Source organism: Phyllobates terribilis, unplaced genomic scaffold (genome assembly GCF_046119375.1).
Source record: "Phyllobates terribilis strain yellow unplaced genomic scaffold, ASM4611937v1 Scaffold_3__8_contigs__length_932513732, whole genome shotgun sequence".
Taxonomy (NCBI): Eukaryota; Metazoa; Chordata; class Amphibia; order Anura; family Dendrobatidae; genus Phyllobates; species Phyllobates terribilis.
In genome coordinates this window covers 790,487,700-790,515,287 of record NW_027362763.1, presented here as the reverse complement: position 1 = coordinate 790,515,287, position 27,588 = coordinate 790,487,700, and the positions used below count along the sequence as shown (strand labels likewise).

Below are 27,588 nucleotides of genomic sequence, written 5' to 3'. Positions count from 1 at the left end.
GTGGAGGGGGGGTCGGGGGGGAGCGGGGGCAATACTACCTGATGCAGATCAGCGGCGGCAGCAGGCGATCAGCGGCGGCAGCAGGCGATCCACGGGGGGGCAGCTGCAGAGGGTCCACGGGGGGGCAGCAGCAGAGGGTCCACAGGAGGCAGCAGCAGAGGGTCCACAACGGCCGGCACCCGATCCATGGACGGGCAGTTGCGGCCATCATTAAAAACTCCCTCCACATCTGATTGGGGCTAGTATCCATGTGACGCTAGCCCCCCAATCAGATCTGGGGGGAGGGGGGGACAGAGGTGACACTCCCCCCAGCCAATGGCTGATGCTGTAAGCATCAGGCCATGCCCAGATTTAAATATTACACCAATTTTCATTGGTGAAATATTTAATTCATACCGATTGGCAGTTTCATTAAAAGTGAAAATGAAACAGCCAATCGGAGGGGTCCCAGGCACGGGGGGGTTAATCCACCCCCCGGGGGGTCGACTTCAGGATGTCCAGTTGCAGTAGCAACTGTGACACCTGAGCGACCCCGCTCGCAGGCGCTGCAGGGGGTCTTTCCCTCCATGTCACAGACGCTGTGACATGGGTCGGGAACGAACTGTTTTCCATGTCACAAACGGTGTGACACGGGTCGGGAAGGGGTTAAGGCTTATTAATGGTTTTCATCTTGTGGTGAATCCTCTGTATTTGCTCTCATAAAGTCTTCTCTTTATGGTAGACTTAGATACTGAAACACCTACTTCCTGGAGCGTGTTTTTCACTTGGATAAATGTTGTGAAGGGGTTTTTCTTCATGGAAAGGATTCTGCGATCATCCAGCACTGTTGTCTTCTGTGGACATCCAGGTTTCTGTTATCTCTCTGATGGATTTGTTTTTTCTTTTTCAACCTATTGATCATCTCTCTTCCATTGAGAGCACCTTTCACCACATGTTGTGGATTCATAGCAATAGCTTGCAAATGCCACACCTGGAATCAGCCCCAGACCTTTATACCTTTTATACCTGCTTAATTGTTGGATTAATGAGGGAATAGCCCATGCAGCCCATTGAAGAGCTTTTGAGATAATTGCCCAATTACTTTTGATCCCTAAAGAGGCCGCTACAAATGAAAGGGATGTAATTCCTAAACCCTTACTCCAATTAGGTTGTGAATACCCTCAAATTAAAGCTGAGAGTCTGCACGTTCAGCCCTTATTGATTATATAGCAGTATCATGAATATGTTTTGATAAACAGCTAAAATTCCAAAACTTGTCACTGTCCATATATTTCTGGACCTAACTGTATATTAATCCTAAAAAGTATATACTGTGCACTGAAGTTCACATAAAGTTGGATACACTGACCATAATTAATAGATGCACTAGTAAATTCCCCACTGGCATGGTAAGGGTGCACTGGAAACCAGTTTTGTAGTTCACTTACTTGGCTTGAATTGGATGAATGTCCCGGCAATAGAGTCCCAAATTGAGAATTCTGCAATTTTAGGATTAATTTAATCTGAGACTGTCTACATGTGCCTGTTTTTATCTGAGCAGAAAGTGTTCACTTAGTGGTGGTGCCAGTGTGTTTTTCTCTATTGTCTGTATAGTAAATATGTCAAAACCACAGTTTGTAGAAAAGAAAAAGGGAGACGCGCACATAGGGTAATAAATGTGTTTTAAAAGGGAAATTGGGGGATGAGGGGGTTGCTCACCTGATTGGGTTGTATAGATCCATTTGTGGCAATACTTCAAGTAGCTTTTATTAACGCATTTTGGGTTTGTACGGAATCCTTTCTCAAAACTGAAGTGTTGCCACACGTGGAACTATTCCTTTTTCACAGCAGCGCGGTCTACCAGAATGTCTATCTCCTACTTCTCTTCAAAACCACAGTTTGGAAGTATATCGGGAATGTTGCCGTCTTTGAATTTCTATCACAAGCTTGATAAAAAGGAGTACCAAGATGTCAGCAATAGGGGCCTTCAGCAGGTCTCTGGCTGCCATGGTAGGTCATCAGTCCCCCCATGATCGCACCGTGAGGAAGCCAAGACACGTGCACAAAGGCAATAATAATTGCAGGTCTCCTGTACCAAGCACAACACTATCATATATGCATGTGAGGCTGGAGATCCACAGACTGTCCGGGTACGTGGACTGGAAATGTTGGGCTTAACACAAATGAATGGCTGGCTCAGTGGTTAGCACTGTTGCTTTGCAGAACTGGAGTCCTAGGTTCAAATCCAACCAAAGACAACAGTTTGTATGTTCTCTCGGTGTTTGCTCTCACACTCCAAAGACATATCGGTAGCAGGTAAGGGTGTAACTATCGCGGTCGCAGAGGTTGCTGCCACCTCCGGTACAAATCTTGCATCGGGGCCCATCAGACAGTAATGATGTCTGAAAAGTGCTGTGGAATAAGATGACGCTATATAAGTGGTGGCACAGTTTTCTTGTAGTGTTGGAATCTGACCGCTGTGCATTTAGTATGTTCTCCTTGTGTTTGTGGGATTTCCTCTGGTTTATTCCCACACCTCAAAATATACTACTAATTGGCTCTGTATTTATCCTAGCGCGCATCAGGTTAAGAGAAGTCAGTGACACACGGTCTGTATGGCGACAATCTCAGCACTGAATGGCGGAATATATGCGCACTACATAACAGAAATAAATGCAGATTTTTTTTTATTTTATATAAATTGCTGACTTACTCATTTCTTGCTACCTGTATAAATTGGGATTGCTTGAGTCCCCCATCAGCGTGGCACATAAGCAACTCTGCTTATCATGTGCTGGGCCAGAAAACTACAAATGACAAGAAGAGCATAATTTCCATGGGCTCCAGCCGTCTACACATAGCCAAGAGCTCGAACAGGACGCATCAGGGTTTCCTCTATTAATACAAGTCAGTCCAGTCAGTGCAAATGAGGAGGAGAGTTAAAACCCACTGCATTAATATATTCATATACAGTAAAGACAAGACAGACTGTGAACATTCTTATTTTAAGCTGAATGCCAGAGTTTAATACATATAATCAGTCACAAGGAGTGTTACTGCCGTCTTCCCCAGAAAAGGTCAGATAACCTGCATGGAAAAGCAAATGTAGTGATTAAAATCACATTTCATAATTCTTTTTCATATTAATTAGGCTCATTGATATGGAAGAAAACTTGCTATGAATGGGTCCAGGTTTATGAATATGAATTAAAAAGCTGAAGACTTCTGGATTCTTTCCCAGCAAAGGTTAATAATAAATTCAGGTGGACATTTGGAATAATGCTGAGTTTTATTTTCACTAAAATGTCTCTTTACTAGTGAAAGATTAGAGACTAAAATAACAAATTCTGTATTTCTGGCGGCACAGCTCCATTTTAATATATTGGCACGCCGTCTATTTCTAGTATTACCTCGGCCTAGAAATAACTGAGCGAGGCCTGAGAAGTTTCTTTCCAGTTTACATTTTAGTTTGCGTGATTTTCTGCATATTCCTGAAGTTTTCTTGTAGAAAACTTGCAGAGAACACAGGGGTTAATGTCCTCCTCATCTATAGATAAGGGGGCAGGTCTCAGACACAGGGCAAGGATTATAGGGGTTGTCCACTACTGGACTTCGCCAATCTAATCAATGTAAAAAAAAATAAATCATTGGATACTCCCCTCTCGGAGAGGTGATGCGGCCATTTTTTGTCTGTAGTTCATTGATATTCCATCAGGGTGGACGTCCGCTCTGGCGCAACAGCAAAGTCTACAGCCAAACAGCGGATTGTCATTGGCTATTGCCGGCACGTGACACAGCGTGCCACTCTTTTGGGAACAGCAGCTCTAACATCACCAGATTAGCGTCACTGCAGTATCTATTGTTTTTTGCTTTAATTGTGGTCCTAAATTAACTCAACTGGGATTGTCCAGAAGTAGACAACCCCTTAAACATCCTTGGTCTACTGCTGCAGGAAGAGAACTTGCTGGGGAGGCTCCTTCTTCAGCCAGAATCTCCTATATGAGGAAAGCTGCATTTCTAATTTCTACGGAACATGAGAAAAGAGAATCAACTAAAATAAAGACCTTAGCAGTGGAATTTGTGGGATATTTTTGTGTTTTTTAAAAAGGTTTAGAGGAAGATCACCAATTCTAATATCCAATAGACAGATAGATAGTGTGGCTGTAAAATGGGGAAGTGCCATTATTCTTCAGCACACCATGGCCAGTAGAGAGAAATGTCAGCTAAGCCCAATGGTTCAACAAAGCACAAAGAAAGTAGAAAAAAAATCTTTGGCCTGACATCATAACCCACCAAAGACAACCGTGGCTGTACCCTAATCTGTCATAACACTACAACCACTCTTAGGTGAAGTGAATCCTATTAATTATGTTGTGACAGTGCCATCTATCAAGGGGTTAAATATGTTAGGTATCAAGTGAACTGTCAGTTCTTAAAGATTATGAATTCATAGCTGCAAAAAATGAGAAAATTAGAAGGATCTGCGCAGCTTTGACATGGGCTAAATTGTGATGGCCAGACAACTGGATCAGTACTTATTATGCATTGGTTAGTATCTACCAACCAAACTGGGTTAAAGATGATCCCAAGTATAATGTTAGAGCTACGTGGCGATACTGCAATCACTGTGTCGCATTGTGACATCACATCTAATGACCCTCTATAGCATACATGTCAAACTCTGGCCCACAGGGTGATTATATTTGGCCTCCGACATCAGAACCACCATCCCTATGTGGTGCCATTATACTGTATGGAGGACTATGTAAGGCCCATTATTCTGTATGGAGGTCTATGTGGGGCCATTATACTGTATGGAGGACTATGTGGGGCCCATTATACTGTATGGAGGACTATGTGGGCCCATTATTCTGTATGGAGGACTATGTGGGGCCATTATACTGTATGGAAAGCTATGTGGGGCCATTATTCTGTATGGAGGACTATGTGGGGCCATTATACTGTATGGAGGACTATGTGGGGCCATTATTCTGTATGGAGGACTATGTAGGGCCATTATTCTGTATGGAGGTCTATGTGGTGCCATTATACTGTATGGAGGACTATGTAAGGCCCATTATTCTGTATGGAGGTCTATGTGGGGCCATTATACTGTATGGAGGACTATGTGGGGCCATTATACTGTATGGAGGACTATGTGGGGCCATTATTCTGTATGGAGGACTATGTGGGGCCATTATACTGTATGGAGGACTATGTGGGGCCATTATTCTGTATGGAGGACTATGTGGGGCCCATTATTCTGTATTGAGGACTATGTGGGGCCCATTATTCTGTATGGAGGACTATGTGGGGCCATTATACTGTATGGAGGACTATGTGGGGCCATTATACTGTATGGAGGACTATGTGGGGCCCATTATTCTGTATGGAGGGCTATGTGGGGCCCATTATACTATATGGAATACTGTGTGGAGCTCATTAAACTGTATACTGGTTGGCCCGTGACTTTGTCCAAATTTTTCATTTTGGCCCTCGGTGTGTTTGAGTTTGACATCCCTGCTCTATAGTGTCGCATTGCAATTGTAACAGAGTCGAAATTTTTTCCTTGAGTTGGATTTTCTGTCGCAAGTGACTCGCTTGGCATAGACTTTACTGCAAATCGCAAGCGACTTATTACCACTTGCCTGTTTTATCTTGCAACAATATCAGGTCTATTTTTAATAATTGTAATTTTTAGAGAATTTTTTTTCATGCTTAACAAAAACAAAGAAAATAGAGCTTGGAATAACATGGTCATTGACAGGGATATCAAACATTTCTTTAGTAATAATAAGATCTTTAAATGAGTTGTCAAAGAAACAATTAAAAAGAGAGACATACACATCAGTTTAGATTGACACAAGGAGAATGGGAGAGGGGGTGAGTAATGTAGGAATATTAAGTAGTTGACCTGGTAAAACGAAAACCCTTGGATTCTTAAATGGTCATGAAAGCCCAAAAGGAGTCCCAAGAGACCACATTAGATAAACCTTTTCATTGATGTTATTAAGGGCAGTTCAGTATTCAACATTACTGATATCTTCAATCCGAGAATACAAATCCAGCAAAGATGGGGGAAGAGATTTGTTTTCGATGATCCGCTTTTAGACAGCCAAAATCATTTGGACTGGGCACTGGGTTTTCTTCTCCCTGTGTATCCTCAGACCTTCCGTCACTGACGTGGGCAGAACATGCGCGGTCATCTCTAAAGACCTCATTGAGCTAAGAACTTAATCTGCACACGCGCTGCCCATGGAAATGAGGACGCCAGCGCGAGATTTCAAACCATTGGAACAGGCCACTGAAAGTGACCTGCCATTCAAAGACTGGCAGATGGAGGGGCTGGGGAATCACAGACTGGCAGATGGAGGGGCTGGGGAATCACAGACTGGCAGATGGAGGGGCTGGGGAATCACAGACAGGCTGAAGACCCAGTGCACAGTCCGGCCTCTGTGCACCAAAATCTCAGTAGCTGTAAACTTCAAATGCTAATTAAAGAAGAAAAACAAAGTAGATTTCTTTGAATTGAACCTTTGGTAAAGCAATCAGTATTGCAGCGCCATAACAGCCATTTCTTTACATGACAAAATCATGCTGACAGGTTCTCAATAAATAGTCATGTGACTGACAACTCACCCAGATATTTTGTCGCTCAACTCTTTTGAGAATCCCACCGTATAGTCCTAGTCTAAAAATGTCATTTTATCACTCTACTTGTCTATAAAAGTAATGTTTTTATACATTTATGTTATTTTAAACCTTCATTATGATGCAAAACTGAATTTTGAAACTGGCACATCATATGTAAAGTCATGTTAGCTTAATGCATATTGAACTTGAAAAAGAACTTTGAGTGAATACATGCCTTCACTGTTCCTCTTGTTCCTCCATAGCCAGAGATACGGAAACATGTGAAAAAAGAGACTGCAGACAATGTACAGCTAAAGAACAGTAATCCACTAAACCCACATGCTTCCCGTAAAACACCAAAGGTAGAAGATCTTCATTCCTAATTCTGAATGCACCAGCACCCGGCTGACTATTTTAGCATCCTATTTGTCTTTCAGCTAGCTACTGTACATGACCCAGACCCTGTTGGTTCTACTGAACTAAACTTAAAGAGGTTGTCCACTACTTTTTCATTGATGACCTATCCTTAGGATAGGTCATCAATGTCTGATCGGTCGGCGTCTGACACCTGGCACCCCCGCTTTTCTCAGTGGCGTTGGCTGGAACTGACCTGGCACCCCCACTTTTCTCTGTGGCATTGGCTGGAACTGCTCGATTGCAGAGCTGCTCCGTCTTCTGAAAGTGACTGCAGCAGGATACTGCACATTTGCCTGCTATTCAAATCAATAGAAGGTGGATGTGTAGTACACAGCCCCGGCCACTATCAGAAGACTGAGCAGCTCCGCAATCGAGCAGTTCGACCGCAGACACCAAGTACAGCTGATTGTAGGGAGGGAGGTTGTGCAAGGTGTTGGACCTAGACTCATCAGACATTGATGACCTATCCTGAGGATAGGTCATCAATGAAAAAGTAGCGGACAACCTCTTTAATCACTTTAAGTGAATTTCGGCTCCTTAGAACTGCCGGAAGTCCTGGTGGCACAGCCATAATACAGATGGTAAAATCTGGCCATGCCATGACCATAGCACTGCAGTTATTATTGGCTAAGTCTCCATTTTGTCATAATTTTGGCAAAAAAGGACATTAGTGACTCCTGGGTTGTTCATTTAAAAGGTATAGAGAATAATACGCATATTTTATTCAAACAGAATTACTCAAAGAAAACAGCAGCTGTAAGCCTGTACACAAATGAGGATGACAGAAGTGGATGTGATCCATATGTTGGTTCCAGTAATATTGAAGATATACCTAGCATTTCAAAGGGAGCAACTTCTGCGGATTTGTTCTCAGAGGCACCAAGTCTCTATAAACCAAGGGTAAGTCCGTACTTTGCATAGTTGTCTAATATGTGTGCAATGGTGTAAATGGGGAATCGCTCTTACATTATTTTTTAACTAAATGAAGGCATCGGCTGTCCATTCCCTAGTTCATGATAAGGGTGGATTGGCATGTAACGCTAAAACATAACTGAAAACCTTACAATCCCTGAACGTGCCCTTCAGTGACTGCTTTTAGTCCCAATTACTGTTTTTTATGAATCAAATTGTGTCTTTCCTCTTTTGTGGGAACCATTACAACCCATCCTGCACTACCAAATATACAGTTGAAGTCATAGGTTTACATACTTAGGTTGAAGTCCGTAAAAGTAATTTATCTACTGATTCCAAGTCAACAAAACTAATCATTTTAGAAAATTGTTTCTGATATCTACTTGAGTAGTTATCATGGCACAAGCAGTTTTTTTCAACCAATGTTAAAACGATCATTACTTTTATAATTCCCTATACCAAAAATCAAGAGCCTTTAATAGCTTGGAAATAAAGACAATGTCAAGGCTATAGAAGCTTCGGATAGGATAATTGTCATCATTTGAGTTAATTGGAGTATTTTAAGGCCTACATGCCTCTTTGCTTCACATCATAGGAGAATCAAAACAAATCAGCCAAGACATCAGAAAAATTGTGGAGCACAACTGGTACACCCTTGAGAGCAAATTCTAAACTCCTGAAGGTAAGGTCCCACGTTCATCTGTTCAAATGATAATCTGCATAGTTTACACACCATCCCAGAAGGCGGAAGAAGACCCGTTCTGTCTTATAGAGCTGGACGTAGTAAGGTGTGAAAAAAAATACAAATCGGTCAAAGAACACCTTAATAAAATCTTCTGAAGATGCTGGAGGAAAAGGGTACTAAAGTATCTAAATCAATAGTCCTCTTTAAACATGCAAAATGACCTGAATGTCCGCCCAGCATCGAGGAAGCCACTGCTCCAAACCGCCATAAAGAAGCCAGGTTACAGTTTGCAATTGCACATGCAGAAAATGATCTTATAGTTTGGAAAAGTATCCTTTGATTTGATGAAACAAAAAATGGATCTGTTCGGCCTTAATGATCGATATCGATGGCTATGTATGGAGAAAAAAAAGGGAAAGCCAAAGAACACTGTCACCATTGTGAAACATGAGTGGCTGCATCATGTAGTGGGGGAGCTTTGCTGCATTTCAATATCTCCACCTAATTTTTCTCTCTTCGTAATGCCATCTATTCTGTGAAACAAAAGCTCAAGTCAATAACCAAAAAGTTACAGCTTGGGTACAAATGGCTCTTCCAAATAGACAGGGACTCCAAGCATACTTCCAAAGTTGTGGCCAAATGGCTGAAAGGGAATCTGTCACCAGGTTTTTGCGATACCCATTTGATAGCAGTATGATGTAGGGGCATAGATCCTGATTCCAGCAATGTATCACTTACTGGGCTGGTTGCTATAGTTTTGATAAAATCACTTTTATAATTAATTGGGTACAGTAGTACAATGCAGGATGTGCTGTAAATGTTTTCATAAGAATTTGGGAAAGTTGTGAAATGTCCTGTAAATGTCTGTTACTGATCTAAGGATCTCGGCTTTTAGTTAAGATGAATCTGTGCTGCACTTTATCTACATGCTCAATAGTGAGGCAGTCAGGGCTGTGGAGTCGGTATAAAATGGACCGACTCAGACTCCTAAAATACATAATAAATTGGGTACAGTAGTTCAATGAGGGATGTGCGGGAAATTTTTCCATAAGAATTTGGGAAAGTTATGAAATGTCCTATAAATGTCTGTCCTATTCCTGATCTAAGGGTCTAGACTTTTAGCTGAGATGAATCTGTGCTGCAGTTTATGTACATAAGTAGTGAAGCTCCTCCTCTACAGATAAGGGGAAAAAAATACACACAGGGAAGGAATTGCCTGCACTCATCTCCGAACTGCTGGAGTGAACAGGAAAGCAGGATTAAGAACAAAAAACAGGTTCTTGCTATTATAACTGATAAGGCTTCAAACATAAGTACAATTAAACTGATGAATGAGAATAATGAAGGTGAACAGCAGCTAGAAGAACATTTCAGATTCAGTATGTTGGAGATGGAAGGCCACAGTCCTGTTCTCAAAACGGAGGAACAAACAGATATTACTACAGAAGAACAGCAAAATGATTCTTTACAATTAGATGATCTTGTTGAAGCTGCTTCACACCTCTCTCCTATTCATCACATGCGCTGTGTTGTGCACACACTGCAGCTGGGAATAAGAGATAGTCTGCAAGAGAGATGTGCTGCAACTCTGATTAGCAAAGTGAGGAAATTGCCTATTGCTGCTAGAACCCCTAAAATTGATTCTATTGTGAAGAGACGTGCTGGAAAAGGGGCAATTGTGGAATTACAAAATTTTTCACTTGCTCTCAAAGAATTAGAAGAGTTCAATCGTTCATCAAAACAGACTGTGCACGAGGCAATTCCTTTATACCCTGAAATTGTTAGAGATGTTGCCCATGTGGTTACTGCTGTGCCACCAACCCAAGTTAGTGTAGAGAGGTTGTTCTCTAGCCTTAAAATAATTAGGTCAGATTTGAGGTCATCTATGAAGGAGGATCTGATGGAGGCGATACTATTTCTTCGAACAAATGTTATTCAGTTTTTTTTTCCCCACTTACTGCATAGTGTATAATAAATTGTAAATATGCACAAGTTTTTTTTATTCTAAAGTTGTATTCCAATAAATATATTATGTTCTATCTAAATAGCTTGATTATTGTATCATAATAATGATTAAAAGCCTGATGTTAAATTTACTGTAGTAAAATGGTATCACTTAAACTTAAACATGAGCCATGTATGAGGGAGTCTGAGTCGTGGAGTCGGTGTCATGGAAATTGAGTAGCCGGAGTTGGAGTCTGAGGTTTGGCTTACCGACTCCACAGCCCTGGCACAAGCAAGGCGGCCTACAAACTGGACTTAGTTACACCAGTTCTGAGGAGGACTGGGACAAAACTCCAGAGAGTCTTTTGGAAAACTACCTGAAACGTGTGACCCAAGTTAGTGGATTAAAAGGCAATGCTATTAAATATTAACCACATGTCTATAAACTTTAAAAATGTCATAACCTTGAAATATAGTAGTGATCCAAGCTGAGCTCAGAGGGAGATATACTAGGATTAAATGGTGTATGTAAACTTATGACTTCAACTGTAGGTTAGCAAAAAGTAGGGGTCAGATATGGATGGAGTACGACTGGGGGATCAGACGTCGCAGGGTTTGTTTCAAGCCTTTTACAATGCAAACACAGTCTACAATGACCTGTAGGATTTTTATTGATTTGTAAAGTTGCTTTATTTCTTTTATATACTCAATATAACACAACTTTTTTTAAATTCAGGTTATACAATTATTGCTTTAGAGTTTGTTCAGAAAAGTATTTCAGTGTCTATATTGTTTGATTTCAGAGAACTCAGAATGTAAGTGCCTCTCAAGACTACGATGAAGATCCACGGTATAAAGATGCCAACCATGAACTCGGGAGAGAAAAGGCGTCTTCATCTGAGTCAGACCTTCAGGATCGTCAGGATATATACAAATACGGTTTAGCAGTCCCCGTCCTTCTACTGATGATCTATTATGTAATATGTGCACTGTGATGACCTCTACTCCATCTTGTTCGGTCGCTTGACGTCCACGGCTTCAGAACGTCTTATTAAGCAGCTTCAGGGTGATTGGCTGAAAATGAAATATTTAGCATATGCAATAACATTAGACCATACAAGCAAGGATTCATTCTCCTACAGGGCATTTCCACTTAGGCTACAGTAACACAATCAAATGAATGTGTGCTAAAAAAGAGGTTGGGAAATGTGTTTATTTATTTGAAAACTTGCATTTTTTTAAAGTATTTTTTAGCTTTGCCAATAAAATATACTACACTTAGATTAAGGAATATCCATTGTCTGCTTGAAAACTAGTTATCCAAACCCTTAACTCGCAGAAACTTGCTGTGGGGGCCGATAAAGCATTTGTAATTCTAGTGTTCACAGACCAGCGGGGGTAGTACAGTCTCTGCACGCCAGGTACCCACCCTGACACCGCGCTCTCCAGCTCGTTACTATTCATCTGAGCCGGCAACAAACACCACGCACTGTGATTGTGCACATCGCACAATGACAGCACGCAGGGAGTAGCCCCGCTCCTGAAACGAGAGTCACTGACGCTCCATTTCAGGGAGAAGGCAGGGGCTGTGACAGTGACCATAACCTCTGCCCCCTGCTTTGATGACACTTCGTTTGAGAACCCCCAGTGCATGATGGGATACTCAAATGAAGTGTCATCACACAGGAAGTAGGGAAAAAAGTACAATAGCAGTTATAACAAAAAAATAAATATCCAGCTCACTAGATTTAGAGTCCCATATGGTTCGGAGCAAGGAGAGCGTGAATGCCTCGACGCAGTCAGTTACAAATGGAGGACAGGAAATGCAGCTTCACAAACTCAAAAACAGGATTTTCTTTAATGATTAAGTAACAGTATTATAAAAAACAACTTTTTTTTATAACTTTGCCCACTGTACTGTTGCGACAAACTCATAATGACCTGGAGAATCATAATGGTAGGTCAGTTTTAGCATTTAGTGAACATGGTAAATAAAAAAAACAAAAAACAATTGAGGAATTGCACTTTTTTTTTTTTCAATTTCACCACACTTGGATTCCCCCCCCATTTTCCACTACACTATATGGTAAAATCAATGGTGGTGTTCAAAAGTACAACTTCTCCTGAAAAAATCAAGCCCTCACATGGTCATATTGACAAAAAAATAAAAAAGTTATGGCTCTAGGAAGAAGGGGAGCAAAAAACCCAAGGTGGTAATGGGAATCTGTCACTAGGTTTTTGCCACCTGATCTGAGAGCAGCATAAATTTAGAGACACAGATCCTGATTCCAGCGATGGGTCACTTACTGGGCTATGTAGTGTACATTATGCTGCACTCAGATGGAGTACCAAAAACCTGGTGTCAGATTCCCTTTAATGTCCACTAACCTTACCTTAGTGCAGTAAGGGCATTCCCCGTATATGATGTTAAAGCTCTGTCTGCTTGAGGGGAGACCATTGAGCCACTAAAAATGACAAATAAACAAGAACACATAAAATATTAATTATATGAACGATTAACACTTACTTTTGAGGACTTGATTGTATATTGCTTTGAGTTTTTTGACACCTGACTAGGAGCAGAGACCATTACAGAGCAGGGAATTATTTGTTCCGCCGTGAAGGCAGCACTGTATGTATAAGGCCAAAAAACAAGGTTTACTCTTAATGGGGCCCCTGAACTCCCGAGACGATTGTGTCCAGCGCTTTTCACATCCAATTGAGTTGTATCGCGGCACAGAGACAAGCTTTCTGCACCGCAATACCTATAGCAGCCACTGGCCAATCGGAGGCTGGCAGCTGACGTAGTTTTGCCCATCATGGCAGCAGATGATGTCATTGCCATGCACCGCCCCGACTGGGGAGGAGGAAGAGGACGCTATTTGCCGAGTGTTCAAAGTCAGGTGAGAAGATTTTATTTTAATGTCTGTGAAAAATGGTATATTGGGGGACATTATTACAAAAAGAGAACCAGGATTGGGACATTACTACAAGATGGGACCAGGATGGGAGGACGTTACTACAAGATTGGGGACAGAATTATCATGTGGGGCTCATTGTTAAACAAAATATTGTATGGGGTCAATTGAGGGACAAAAAAAATTAAAAAAAATATTTTGCCACTAAAAATGATGTTTTATGTAAAAACTGAAGTAATAAAGAAAGACCTTTTGGTCTATGGATCAACTACATGTCTGGAGGGAGGAGAATGAAGAATATGCTGAAAAGAACACCTGGACTACAGTGAAGCATGGAGGGTGCTCAGCTATGCCTATAGTGAAACATGGTGGTGGCTAGGTGATGTCTACAATGAATCATGTTAGGGGGTCGGTGATGCTCTGAGGCTACTTTGTTTCATCTGAAAACCTGCAACGTGTGTAGAGCAAGAGAAATTCAAGCAAAAATGTGAAAATCCAAGGAGAAAACATCATGCCTTATGTGACGTAAATTAAACTTGGACATCATGGGATCTTCCAACAGGAATCATAACTTAAAGTTACAGAAACAGTCTTGGAAGATTCTGCAGAGATCGTTAAGTCTGCCTGACTTGAACCCGATAGAACAATCATTAATGCGATTTGAAGAAGGCAGTTGCAGACGCAAACCCAAGAATATAGATGAACAGGAGGCAACTGTCTATGAGGAATAGGATACGATTTCTCAGGAAAGCTGCCAGAAGCTGGTATCTGTCTGTACATCATATAGTCCCATTTTGTGTTGAGTTTGAATAAACCACTAGTTATAATAGTCGTTTTGAGCTATTCAAATTGTTCTTGTTGTATTGGTTTATTGTAAACAGCACAACATTTGTACATTTTACTAATAAACCTAATTTGCAATGGAATCGAAAAATTTTGATTGCAACTGACCAAGTAACAACTATTACTCTCTGCTGGTATTAAAGCATAGGTCAGTTGAAGTCAATGGGGCCAAGCTGTAATACCACAAAGTAGCCATGTTTTTCTAATGTTGGACAACCCCATTAAAGGGAATCTGTCAGCAGGTTTTTGCTATTTAATCTAAGAGCAGCATAATATATGGGCTGAGAACCTGCTTCCAGGGGTGTGTCACTCAGTAACCTGCTGTAGTTTCAATATAGTGTTTTATCAGCAGGATATTATCATTTTAGGACTAGGTGTCACATCTAAGACTTTCAGACTAATCGGTGTAACCCCTCCCCCACCAATGATTGTACAGTGTACACAGGAAGCTGCCAATCAGAAGTGTGGGCGGGGTTATACACAGCTCAGCATTCAGAGCACTGCCAAATCTACAGCAAAGAAAACAGGGATTTTATTAACACTGCACCAAGCAGCCCAGTAAGTGATACATTACTGGAATCAGGCTCTCTGCCACTACATTATGCTGTCCTCAGATTCCATAGCAAAAATCTGCTGACGGATTCCCTTTAAATACCTCAATGGAGACCGTATAAAAAGCTTTATTCTGAAACTTAAAGGGGTTAGTAATTTAATTTGCCCTGACTTCTAGTAATGTTCTAGAAGCACTTTATTACCTCATATAAACAGGCTTGGTGAAAGGGCTGTGCACAGTGTGGATCGTTACAAACTTGATCTGGAATGGCAGAGTCTAGCCTATACGCATAGCATATTCCACAGTCCATAGTAAAATCCTGGAGGCAAATTAAGAGAAAAAAAACTGTCAAATTATATAGAACATTATCAAAATAAAAGGATCGTAAAGAGCCAGAACAGGACTTCATAGTTTGCAATTCTAAAATAAACCCTGGAACTCAAAAATAAGGCCTTGCCCAGCTGTGTCACACATCACAATGATACATTTTTACCATCCATATCAATATCCACATAGAACAAACTTTTGCACATTTTACATATATGAATGTGCCCTTCTCATTACAGGTCTACACATGGTCAAGTAGAACTCAAATGACCTATTTTTCCCTCAAGCAGGTGTTGTATAGTACAACCTGAAAAGGGACAACACTTCTATGAAATAGAAGTCAGCATGTTGTGGGTTAAGGCCATTTCATTGTTCATGTGTGTATAGTTTTCACCCAAACTACCTGTATTTAATGCATTTTCTCCTCCCAGCACTTTGTGATCCAGGATCTAAGTGCTTTAAAATGAAGAGTTCCATGGAAATTGCAGGTTTCCCAACTCCGGATAAATACCAGGAGATTTCAGAAGTGATTTTCAAGTTTGATAGATTAAATAAATATTGGGCAGTTAGCGGTAATGGCTGATCAAAACGACTTGTTTGTTCTGTACAAGTAATTATTAATGTACTTTACTACTGTTCCTCCTGCTGCTGGTAGCAAAGTACATTATATAAATACACCCTATTGTTTTCCTGGATATGTGGTAGACGAACGCTCCAGATAAAGATCCTGGTGGAGGAACACGGGATGTATAAGCGTTGTGATGTAGAAAATCTAATATTAAAACCCAAGCATAGGTCTGGCTAGTGTTTTCAATATGTATATCAAATATATTATTGCAGACACAAATGGATGGTGAAATAAGAGGATTATTGGTGCTCAACGTAAAATCTTTATCAAGTAACTTTCATTGGCGGGAGGGGTGGGACACAGGAAACCATTGGGTGAATTCTGCTGCCACATGGAGCCTGACATTAGGACCACACCACTTTAAAAAAAGGTTAGCTCCTCCTTATCAAGCTATACCTGGCCTGTCGGCACCCAGCTATTCAGTTTGTGCAAAAGCAGTAGAAGAAAAACAAAGACTTCTTAAACAAGGGAGGGTGTTGTGTCGCCCAATGACCAAGAAAGAGATTTTACGCTTAGTACCCAAAATCTTCCTATCTCAAACATTTCATTGGGGGAAACAGGAAACCATAATATGTTGTCCCAAAGCAGTCCCTAGGGTGGTAACAACATTGCAGAAGAATAAATAGCAATTCCTCAGGTTACTATCCAAACAGGTGATGCGTGCAGTACCCTTCTTCCAAAACTTACATCCGCCAACACAAAGGTAAGAACTCTGCAAATACGCGGACTTCAGATTAAGTACCGTAGAGGCCCCACAAGTAGAAGAACCAATGTTTATGTGGCGTACAGCGGGGTTCTCCCAACTCCAGTCCTCAAGGCCCACCAACAGGTCATGTTTTCAGGATTTCCTCAGTATTGCACAGGTGATAATTACATCACCTGCACGGGCAATAATTCCATCACTAAGGAAATCCTGAAACCATGATATGTTGGTGGGCCTTGAGGACTGGAGTTGGGGAACACTGGTGTACAGCAGAGGAGGCTCCTACAGTTTGGTTGGAGTGAGCTGTACCTAGAGTGAGAGCAGCCTGGCTTAGCCAGATCTTACAGAAAGGCAGATCAAATCCAGCAAGCAACAGTAGCCCTAGAGGATTCCAGACCTCTACATGGGCCTACTGGGATGACCAGGCATCTGAAGAGAGAAATGGAAGACAGGTAGAGCTGCACAGTTCTAACCACATCAGATTGTGTAGGAACCTATCAAGGAGATGAGATGCAAAGTGCATAAGGAAGGAAAACAATTTGGTTAAAGTGGAGGATAAGAGAACACTTTAGGGTGAAAAAAGGGTACCAGAAGCAAGACCAACCCATTTCCAGAGAAGGAGAGAGACAGGCAAGAGCCATTATTCAGAGCCTCACCTGATCAAAGAGATCACTGAGAGAAAAAAACACACCTTGCTGGAAAGCAGAAGCAGAGAAATGTCTCCATCTCGAAAGGAAAGGGGGGACGGGGACTGATGAGTTTTCTGGACCAAACTAAGGTCCCACAGATCCAGGGGCGCCAATACGGTGGCCCCGAGTTTGATTTGTCCTTGTGGAAAGTCGTGATCTGAGGCTTGTAAGTCAAGTGCCACTGGAAAAGAACAGCAAAAGCATAGTCTTGACCCTTGGAGGCCAAACGTGGCTCAATTCCAGAATGAAAAAATTAAAAAGAAAAGAAAGGGTTTGAGCCAACCCGCGGGTGGGAGAAAAGCCAGCATGTGTTTGATTGGCTGGGAGGCATGACCGCAACAAAGCCGAGAACTAAATTAGAGTATCAGCCCTGCAGGGTAGTCCCTGCGAGCTGCAGGGGCTCGCAGGGACTACCAGCGGGCAAGGAATTATGCTTGAAACATGAAGGGACATTTGTAAAAGAAGGAGAAAGGCGAAAGCAAATAGACTGGGCCCATCGCAAGACCGCCGAGGAACGAAAAGGCCGTGGGCTCGACAGGAAGACGTCGGCAGGAGCGTTCGAATGAAAGGCACAGCGCAACACAGGACCAAATTAAGGCCATAAAGAAATGTAATAAAATAATACACACTTAAATCGTGAACATTTTTCTTACCACCTTTATATAGCAAAAATAAATGCTTTGTCTATTGCCCTCTGAGGATTGAAAGATGGCACCTGCCATGTATCACTGTGCAGCTGTCCTAGATTTCAAAGGACACCAGTAGAACGGGTTGCGTGAAGTATAAGGCTAAGTGCCCATGATGCAGAAATGCTCCTGATTATTTCTGCATCTCCCTGGCAGGAAAAACGCATGCAGATTTTACATGCGTTTTTCCTGCCAGGTAGAAGCGTTTGTCAAGTGTTTTTGCATGCATTTCTGCATGCGGGTTATCAAGCGCTTTTCCAAGCGATTTTAGCATCACTTGGAAAAGTGCGTGACAAATTGGTCACACTATATAAATCCATGCAACCGGCATGGATTTATATAGTGTGACCAAGTAATAATTAAAAAAAAGAATAAAAATGGTAAAAAATAACATTATACTCACCTTCTGATGGCCCCCGGTCTCCTTCTCCGGTGCGTCCATTGTCTTGGGCGGCTTGCGGTGGTGTAAAAGGACCTTCCATGACGTCATTTAGTCATGTGACAGGTCACACGACAGCTGACGTCGGCGGTTGCTTGACCTGTCACATGACTAAATGATGTCATGGAAGGTCCTTTTACACCATCGCGAGCCACTGGGGAGCCAGGACGCACCGGAGAGAAGACCACGGACCATCAGAAGGTGAGTATAATGTTTATTTTTTATTTTAAATAATTTTTTTTAACAGGTACTATGGTACCCGGGTCTGGATGAGAGTCTCCTCTTCTCCAGACCCGGGTACCATCCGCACATTGAATCGCTTAATATCCGCATGTGCACATGTAGTCATGCGGATATTATGTGATTCAATGCAAGTCAATGGCGGCAATTACGCCGCGTTTCCGCAAAAATAATGGACGTGCTGCGGATTTTTCCGCAATGATAATCCGCAGCGGAAAGTTCTGCAGCATGTGCACATATCATTGGGGACCATGGGGCACGTATTACCAAGCGTTTTTTAAGCGTTTTCGCTGCGGAAATTCTGCGGCAAAAACGCTTGAAAAAACGCATAGTGGGCATGCAGCCTAAGACAGAGGTCACGTCAGAGCAGCGTCCGGTCAGGCATTGTGAACGCACACTCCTCCCTTCAGTCAACCTGACAGGACACTGGAGCCAAACTAAAGGAGAAGATAAACACCTTTCTTTAGCTGATTGAGAATGAACATCGATCTCAGTCAGCCTGATGGTTTTAGTGGGTCGGTCTTCTTCACACAGTCCGTCCTAACTGTGTGTCTTCTGCAATCTAGGACGGCTGCACAACCATACATGGCAGGTGTCATCTTTGAATCCTGACAGAGTGCACTAAATAAAGCATACCTTTCTGCTAAATAAAAGGTATTTAGAAAATGTTTAATAGTCAAGTGTATATTATTAACCCCTTTAAGTGTCCTGGAGAGGCTTGGACCTTTGGTCCAGGGAGTCTCCGATTCATCTCTATGCAATGTGCCACCCTCAGGGGTCGGACAGGCAGGAGTCAAAAGGCAAAGGACCATCTGCCCAGGTACATCAATTTACTATGGTCCTGCTATCCTGACGATAGAGGATACAGACTGACCACTACAGGTTATTCTCGCCCTCGCGTAGTGGGTTGAAAGTGTCCCAACCCAGTCTGTTGGCCAACAAAGAGGAGAAAAGTAAGATGTTAGCCTCTGCTGGAAAAAAAAACTGATGTGTCTGCCTCCTATGTGACCCCAAGCTTTTTTAGATATGTGTATTTAGTGTCAGACTTAACACCATGGTTACTTGTGTCCCTCAGTGAAGCGTTCAAGAAATACAGCTGTATAACAAACTGAATGTACAAAAGTATTTGGGCACAACTCTTAATCATTAAAATCAGGCTTTTCATTCGGTCCCATTTGCACAGGTGTATAAAATTGTGCCCCTAGCCATGTATTCTGCTTTACAGACGTTTGTGAAAGAATGGCTTGTTTTAAAGAGCTCACTGAAAGTAATAGGATGTCACCGTTGTAACAAGGCAGTTTGCAAAATTTCTTCACTCCTAAATATTTCAATATCAACTCTGGTATTATTGAAAACTGGACGTGTTTAGGAACTAAAGCAACTCAGCCACAGAGTGACACATCGGGGTCGCTGAATGCTGTTAATTGACTCAATAACTGCCAAATTCCTAACCTCCTCTGGTATTAACCACAGCACAAAAATTGTGCGCCAGGAGCTTCTTGGCATTGGTTTCCATGGCAGATCAGCTGCATGCAAGCCTCACTGCACCAAGCATAACGCTCAGTGTCAGATGCAATGGAGCACAGCCACCACCACTGGAAAAGGGGTCTGTTCGAGTGACAAATCGCATTTCTCTCTTTGGCAGTCTGATGGACATGTACAAGTCTGGGTTTGGAGAATGCCAGGCGAATGTTGGATTGTGCCAACCATAAAGTTTGGTGAAGAGATGCATTGAGGTTTCTTTTTCACAGATTGGCTGAGTCCTCTTGATTCCAGTGAAAGGAAATCTTAATCCTTCATTATACAAAGAAGTTTTGGAAAACTGTATTCTTCCAACTTTCTGGGTACAGATCAGGGAAGGTCCTTTTTTGTTCTAACATGACTGTGTTGTAGTGCACCAAGTAAGGTCCATAAAGGCATGGTTGGGCGAGTTTGGTGTGGAACAACTTGACTGGTCCACATGGAGCCCCGACCTCAACGCCATCAAACACCTGTGAGCAAAATTAGAACAGAGATTCTGAGCGAGGCTTTCTTGTCGAGATCACCGTTTGATAAATGCTCTTCTGCATGAAAGGGCAACAATTCCCATACACTCTCCACAAATTTTTATAGAAAGCCTTCCCAAAAAAGTGGAATCTGTTTTATCTCTAATGGGGGAACCAAATTCATAATAAGGTCTATGGATTTTGCATGGGATGTCATACAAGCTCCCACAGGTGTAATGTTTAAGGTGCCCCAATACTTTGGTCTATATAGTGTATTTTCTGTACAATCATGTAGTATATTCCATTCAGTTTAGATACAACATACAGCAGCAAATGATGAACACACAATTCAACTAATAATTATTATAATGAGTAATAAATGTTGCAAAATACAAAGGAGAATCTGGAAGGGGGTCCTGGATTTGCTGGCCATGTGAGAAACAAAAGGCATTGGTACTATAATTGTGGTTGCAAATTGTAAGCAAAGTGGGAGGTGGAAATTGCAGGATCAGAGGTAGGGTTAGTCAAGGAATGGGATCCCTCCCTTCCCATCCTAACAGCAGTAGAGACATTTTGATGTGAGGCAGAGTTGGCAAAATTTTAGTAAGGGCCACAGAGGGCTGACCATAGGCTGAGATGGCAGGACAAACTTTGTGGGGGAATAAGGGCTGGCGTTGTAGGCCCTAGTAGCAGTGAGGATGGTTATCAAACCTGGTCAGGTACAGTGGCATTCTTTTTTGGCCAGTTGGGTACAGGACTGAGCCTATCTGAGCAGGCTAGGAGTCAGACCCGGAGGTGAGTATGGTGTAGCAATAGCGCTGCACGTACTGTAGTGTGATTTTCTGTAAATGGTTTAATAACATATCAAATAAATCATCAATGGACGAACAACTTACAGATTTCGCAAAATCAGATTTAGATGGGAAATCAGTTTCTAAGATATCTTTCAAGTTTTGCAGCAAACCAGTCTCAGGATCCCTAATATTGAAAACAGGGTGATTACAGAATATACGTTACAGACAGATCGAAAGTATGAGATGAATCCACTGTGTAAAGTGCACCTCCAACTCGGTATGAAGTCGAAGGGAATAGTATAGCCACAACGGTATACGAGACCCTTCAGAAGACTTGGAATCATTCTATACATATTCTATCAAGCAGTAGGCACACTTTAATGATTGATAAATGGTAAAGCATGATGGGTACATAACCCAGCAGTGAGGAGAGTAAACCTTCAGATTTCTTTGTCGGCTAGTAACTTGTCCTCACTCCAGTTAGAATTATCTTCATATTATTGCAATTATCGGTTTATGTTTTAGTAAAGTTAGAATGCTGGTAATGAACTGACAAGGCAAAGCTTTAGGTTGGGAGATCCAACATACAGTAGACCCCTGTTGCTGGTTGGGTCTCCCACCGCACCTTTATTTACAAGCTTTTGTAATGAAGTGTGGTCAACAAGCCACATAAGGCCAGCACATGACAGTCCATACTGGTGACATGCCTACAGAGGTCATTAAGGAGGCCTGTTGGGTAGCCATATTCTGAGGAGTGGGACAAGTTAGTTGTTTCCTTTAAAAAAAGATTTAAACAAATTTAGTTGAGTTGTGCAATCAGAATATGATTGTTCCCACAGCCCAATGTACAACACAATTTACCATGTACAATAACACATTGTTGGGTGTCATTTTGATCCCATTTATCACGTTAGCATGTTAGATATAGCACTGGGACCACACATGGTTCTCCTGAAATGACCTTGCAGAACCAGGTGATACATCCAGAATTTGGAAATCTAAACACGAAGGAAGTCCGTCTGCATGGATATGAATTGGAGTAGCCACGGACGTTACATTGTGCTATATAACATATTTCACACAGTGAAAAGTCACAGGATTTGAAGCGCATGCTGTGTTTTTATGTGTATGTCATATCAAAAAACATAATTATGGCTTTTCATAAAAGCTTTTTCTCGGAACATTTCCAAAACTTTACTGAAAAATGGGAGTAGAAAAAAACATCTGAAAATGTGTCGTAAAAGGATGGATTAATAAACTCTCTAGTCTACACGAGAGAAGTTAGCAGCAGATAATACTTACCATAAGTGTACGTTGCTATTCAGCTTTTCTTTTAAGGGCTGCACCACTGAAAGGAAGAGATGTGTTTTTAGGATGGAAATTTTATTTTCATTAACTACACTTTACCTAGTGTAAGAAACCAATAAGACAAATAGATTGTACTGACAGAGACCAAAAAAATTAGGACAAACCATGATCTGCTCCAAGGAAATAACATTCTGGTAGCATGGTTGGATGTCTTGGATTTAGGTCAATTGTAATGGACACGTTGTTACCTGCAAGAGTAAAAGAACCTAAATATACTGTATGCAACATAATCATGCAATAATAATATATATAATATAAAAAAATATCTGATATGATAAACATTAGTTGAGTCCTTGGTGCCCCGTGACGTTCAAAAACATCATGGGGTACCTCTAGATGATGCACTTTGCTGTACATCAGGCCAAGTTCACACTACTGTATTTTGGGTCCGAGTGCTGTCCATGAGAAAATACACGGTACACATGCCAATATTATTCAATGGGGCAGTGCAGAGGAGCGATTTTATTTTCACAGCCCAAATATCAGCACGGAAAAAAAAAATTGTAGCATGCACTAGATTATTCCATGTATCGGATGAGACTCGCCGATTCAAATCTATGGGTGAGCAAAAAAAATAGATTTCATACAGAGCCAACATATAGCTGAAATTCTTTAAAGGGGTTGTCCAGTCCAAATCAAAAAGTCTGCAGTCATTCTGTGACTGCAGACTTCTGAATCCCCCCCCACGCACACACTGTGCGCTGCAAGGATTCGCCGGTTTCTTACTAGTGATGCGTGGTCGTGATCGAGTAGAGGGCGTGGTCTCACTCCATACAAGTGTATGGAAGCGAGGCTGCGCCCACTGGACGGGTTCTGGCCGGGAGTATGTGTAACTCATACATACCCACCGGTCCCGGCTCAGAAACCGGCGAATCCCCACAGCACATAGTTTGTGCTCTGGGGGGAGATTCATAAGCCTCCAGTCACACAGAGTGAATGCAGACTTATAGATTTGGACCGGACAACCCCTTTAACATCGGAAACTGTATTTTAGGTTTGTACATTTTTCATAACTGCTGCTGTATAAAAACAGATTGTACACAGATGACAAATGATAAAAAAAAAAAAACGACAAGTTTTCTAGATGAGACAATTTTTTGTATGCTCGTACGCCTCACACCGGCACAGAAACGGAGACGACATGAGCCCAGCCTTTCAACCCCTAAGATACAACAGTCAGCAGTGATCACAGCATCTAAGGAGTCTGACAGAGGGAGGGGGCTTCTTCAGTTCCTGCAGTTCTGGTAACAATCTACACAGTAAAGTGAATTTATTTTTGCAACAGTGTAAATGACAAAAAATAAAAAAACGCCACTTGTGACTAGGAGGCAGCGGCAATATCAGACCACACACCCCGAGTAGCAATGTTACTATCCAAAATAGGAAATAGCAAACACTGTTCCAACTTCCTATACTTAATCAAACCCTAGAAAACCACTGAGTATTGCAGTACGTAAAAATAATCACACAGAAAAAATAAGTGTGTATTATTCTGGAATAAAGATTGCACTTACCAATTGCAATTCTTCTCATGGTAGCAGCACGTGTCGGCTTTTCTGGTTCAAGTACCCATGTCTGTGTGTCAATTTCATCTAACATATCCCAAAAACCTTTTAGTGACTCTAAGGTCAACAAAACCTGCTGGTAGATGTCCTGAATGTTACTCTGCAACAAAGATTGCAGGATCATGATGCAGAAGAGGAAACACTTAGAAAATACAGCAAGAAACTTTTCTAAACATGAAAACTGTGTTATTATATAGTGCAGTAAACACTATGTATGTGCACCCTTATGTCATGTAATAAGGGTGATAACAGGTGATATGATTGCTGAGGTCCGCTGCTGGGGGTCCCACTGATCATGAGACAGCGGGTTTCCTGGGAGCTTTGTGAATGGAGCCTTAAGCTATGTGCCCACGTAGCAGATTTGATGCAGAGCGTTTTTGCCTCTCTCTGGCAGAAAAAAACGCATGCAGATTTACATGCAGATTTACATGCGGTTTTTCTGCCAGAGAGAAGCGTTTTTACATGCGTTTTTTCAAGCAGTTTTCCAAGCGATTTTGAGCATCACTTGGAAAAGTGCTTGACAAGATGGTCATAAATCCATGCAAGCGGCATGGATTTATATAGTGTGACCAAGTAATAGTTAAAAAAAAGAATAAGAATGGTAAAAAATAAAAAACAAAGATTATACTCACCTTCCGGTGTCTTCCCGGTGTCATCTCTGCTGTGTCCGGTCTCTTGCATTGCTTGCGGTGGTGCGAAGGACCTGCGGTGACGTCATTGAGTCATGTGATGGGTCACATGACTCAGTGACGTCATGGCAGGTCCTTCACAACAGCGCGAACACTGCAAGTGACCGGACGGCGTGGACAAAACACAAGGAGGACATCGGAAGGTGAGTATAAGCTTTATTTTTTATTCAAAATTCTTTTTTTTTACAGGTTCTATGGTACCCCGGTCTGGATGAGAGTCTCCTGTCCTCCACACCCGGGTACCATCCGCACATTAGAACGCGCCAATTACGCAAGTACAGATGCAGTCTTGCGGAATTGGCGCGTTCTAATGTAAGTCAATGGCGGCGATTACGCTGCGTGTCCGCAAAATTAATGGACATGCTGCATAAAAGCTGCGGAAAAATACGCAACATGGGCATTGAAAGTACGGTATTGCATTGGAGACCATGGGGAAAGGTTTACCAAGTGTTTCCCAAGCGTTTACGCTGCGGAAATTCCGCAGCGTAAACGCTTGAAAAACGCATCGTGGGCACACAGCCTTAGTCATGCATTGTTTCATTCAAACTCTGTGGGGCTGATGAAAATGGGCGAGTGCTAATGTGACTACGGCTTTATTCACACAAGAAACACAGGACTCTTCTTCTCATGACTGGTCAGAGGGATGGATCTTGCATCGATTACCTATTTTACTAATTAGCGATAAATATTTTTTGTGGGACCACCAATTCAATGCTTGCTCTAGAGACGGCAAATGTAAAAAAAATTGAGTCCATTTCTTACAGTGCAATATATATATATATACACACACACTGCTCAAAAAAATAAAGGGAACACTTAAACAACACAATGTAACTCCAAGTCAATAACACTTCTGTGAAATCTACCTGTCCAGTTATGAAGCAACACTGATTGTGAATCAATTTCTCCTGCTGTTGTGCTAATGGAACAGACAACTGGTAGAAATGATAGGCAATTAGCAAGATACCCCCTATAAAGGAGTGGTTCTGCAGGTGGTGACCACAGACCATTTCTCTGTTCTCATCCTTTTTGGCTGTTGTTTTGGTCACTTTTTCATTTTGCCATTGCTCTCACCCCTAAAGGTACAGTAGCATGAGGCGGTGTCTACAGTACAACCCACAGAAGTTGCTCAGGTAGTGCAGTTCATCCAGGATGGCACATCAGTGCGAGCTGTGGCAAGAAGGGTAGCTGTGTCTGTCAGCACAGTGTCCAGAGCATGGAACAGATACCAGAAGTTGTGGAGAGAGCCATAGGAGGGCAACAACCCAGCAGCAGGACCGCTACCTCCTCCTTTGTGCAAGGAGGAACAGGATGAGCACTGCCAGAGCCCTGCCAAATGACCTCCAGCAGGCCACAAATGCGCATGTGTCTGCACAAATGGTTATAAACCAACTCCATGAGAGTGGTATAAGGGCCCGACGTCCACAGATGGGGGTTGTGCTCACAGCCCAACACCGTGCAGGACGCTTGGCATTTGCCACAGAACACCAGGATTGGCAAAGTCGCCACTGGTGCCCTGTGCTCTTCACAGATGAAAGCAGGTTCACACTGAGCACATGTGACAGACGTGACAGAGTCTGGAGACACCATGGAGAACGATCTGCTGCCTGCAACATCCTTCAGCATGACCGGTTTGGCAGTGGGTCAGTAATGGTGTGGGGTGGCATTTCTTTGGAGGGCCGCACAGCCCTCCATGTGCTCGCCAGAGGTAGCCTGACTGCCATTAGGTACCGAGATGAGATCCTCAGACCCCTTGTGAGACCATATGCTGGTGCGGTTGACCCTGGGTTCCTCCTAATGCAGGACAATGCCAGACCTCATGTGGCTGGAGTGTGTCAGCAGTTCCTGCAAGATGAAGGCATTAAAGCTATGGACTGGCCCGCCCGTTCCCCAGACCTGAATCCGATTGAGCACATCTGGGACATCATGTCTCGCTCCATCCACCAACGTCACGTTGCACCACTGACTGTCCAGGAGTTGGCGGATGCTTTAGTCCAGATCTGGGAGGAGTTCCCACAGGAGACCATCCGCAACCTCATCAGGAGCATGCCCAGGCATTGTAGGGAGGTCATACAGGCACGTGGAGGCCACACATGATACTGAGCCTCATTTTGACTTGTTTTAAGGACATTACATCAAAGTTGGTAGACGGCTGCGCTGACTTTGGTCTTGATAAAACACAGCGGACCTACACCAGCAGATGACATGGCTCCCCAAACCATCACTGATTGTGGAAACTTCACACTAGACCTCAAGCAGCTCGGATTGTGGCCTCTCCACTCTTCCTCCAGACTCTGGGACCTTGATTTCCAAATGAAAATTGGAACTCTGGGACCTTGTGGAGTGTGTCAATGACTGCCTTCTGGACATCTGTCAAGTCAGCAGTCTTCACCATGATGGTGGAGCCTACTGAAACATACCTTTTTAAACACTTAGGAAGCCTTTGCAGGTGTTTTTTATTTATTCTAATTTACTGAGATAATGACTTTTGTGTTTTCATTGGCTGTAAGCCATAATCATCAATATTAACAGAAATAAACACTAGAAATAGATCACTCTATTTGTAATGACTCTATATATGAGTTTCACTT

General features: G+C 42.3%; 2 protein-coding genes across 9 annotated transcripts in view; one reads left to right on the top strand and one right to left on the bottom strand.

The window, feature by feature from the left end:
- The window catches only part of VRK2 (VRK serine/threonine kinase 2), a 96,969-nt gene extending 85,118 nt beyond the window's left edge, over positions 1-11,851 (top strand). For 6 of the 7 annotated variants that reach the window (XM_073672399.1, XM_073672398.1, XM_073672403.1 and 3 more), the window contains exons 12-15: positions 6,876-6,974; positions 7,762-7,929; positions 8,537-8,623; positions 11,374-11,851. In XM_073672399.1, the coding sequence (XP_073528500.1) occupies positions 6,876-6,974; positions 7,762-7,929; positions 8,537-8,623; positions 11,374-11,565 (546 nt within the window). In that variant the 3' untranslated portion in view covers positions 11,566-11,851. The remainder of the gene's footprint in view (positions 1-6,875; positions 6,975-7,761; positions 7,930-8,536; positions 8,624-11,373) is intronic. The other variant, XM_073672397.1, reaches the window with a different exon arrangement.
- Positions 11,275-27,588, bottom strand: part of FANCL (FA complementation group L) — a 111,135-nt gene continuing 94,821 nt past the window's right edge. Inside the window, exons 6-12 of one of the 2 annotated variants that reach the window (XM_073672405.1) lie at positions 24,258-24,408; positions 22,848-22,931; positions 22,678-22,723; positions 21,478-21,559; positions 15,087-15,203; positions 12,964-13,035; positions 11,275-11,644 (exon numbers count right to left, since the gene is read on the bottom strand). In XM_073672405.1, coding sequence (XP_073528506.1) covers positions 11,609-11,644; positions 12,964-13,035; positions 15,087-15,203; positions 21,478-21,559; positions 22,678-22,723; positions 22,848-22,931; positions 24,258-24,408 — 588 coding nt within the window. In that variant the 3' untranslated portion in view covers positions 11,275-11,608. The remainder of the gene's footprint in view (positions 11,645-12,963; positions 13,036-15,086; positions 15,204-21,477; positions 21,560-22,677; positions 22,724-22,847; positions 22,932-24,257; positions 24,409-27,588) is intronic. The other variant, XM_073672404.1, reaches the window with a different exon arrangement.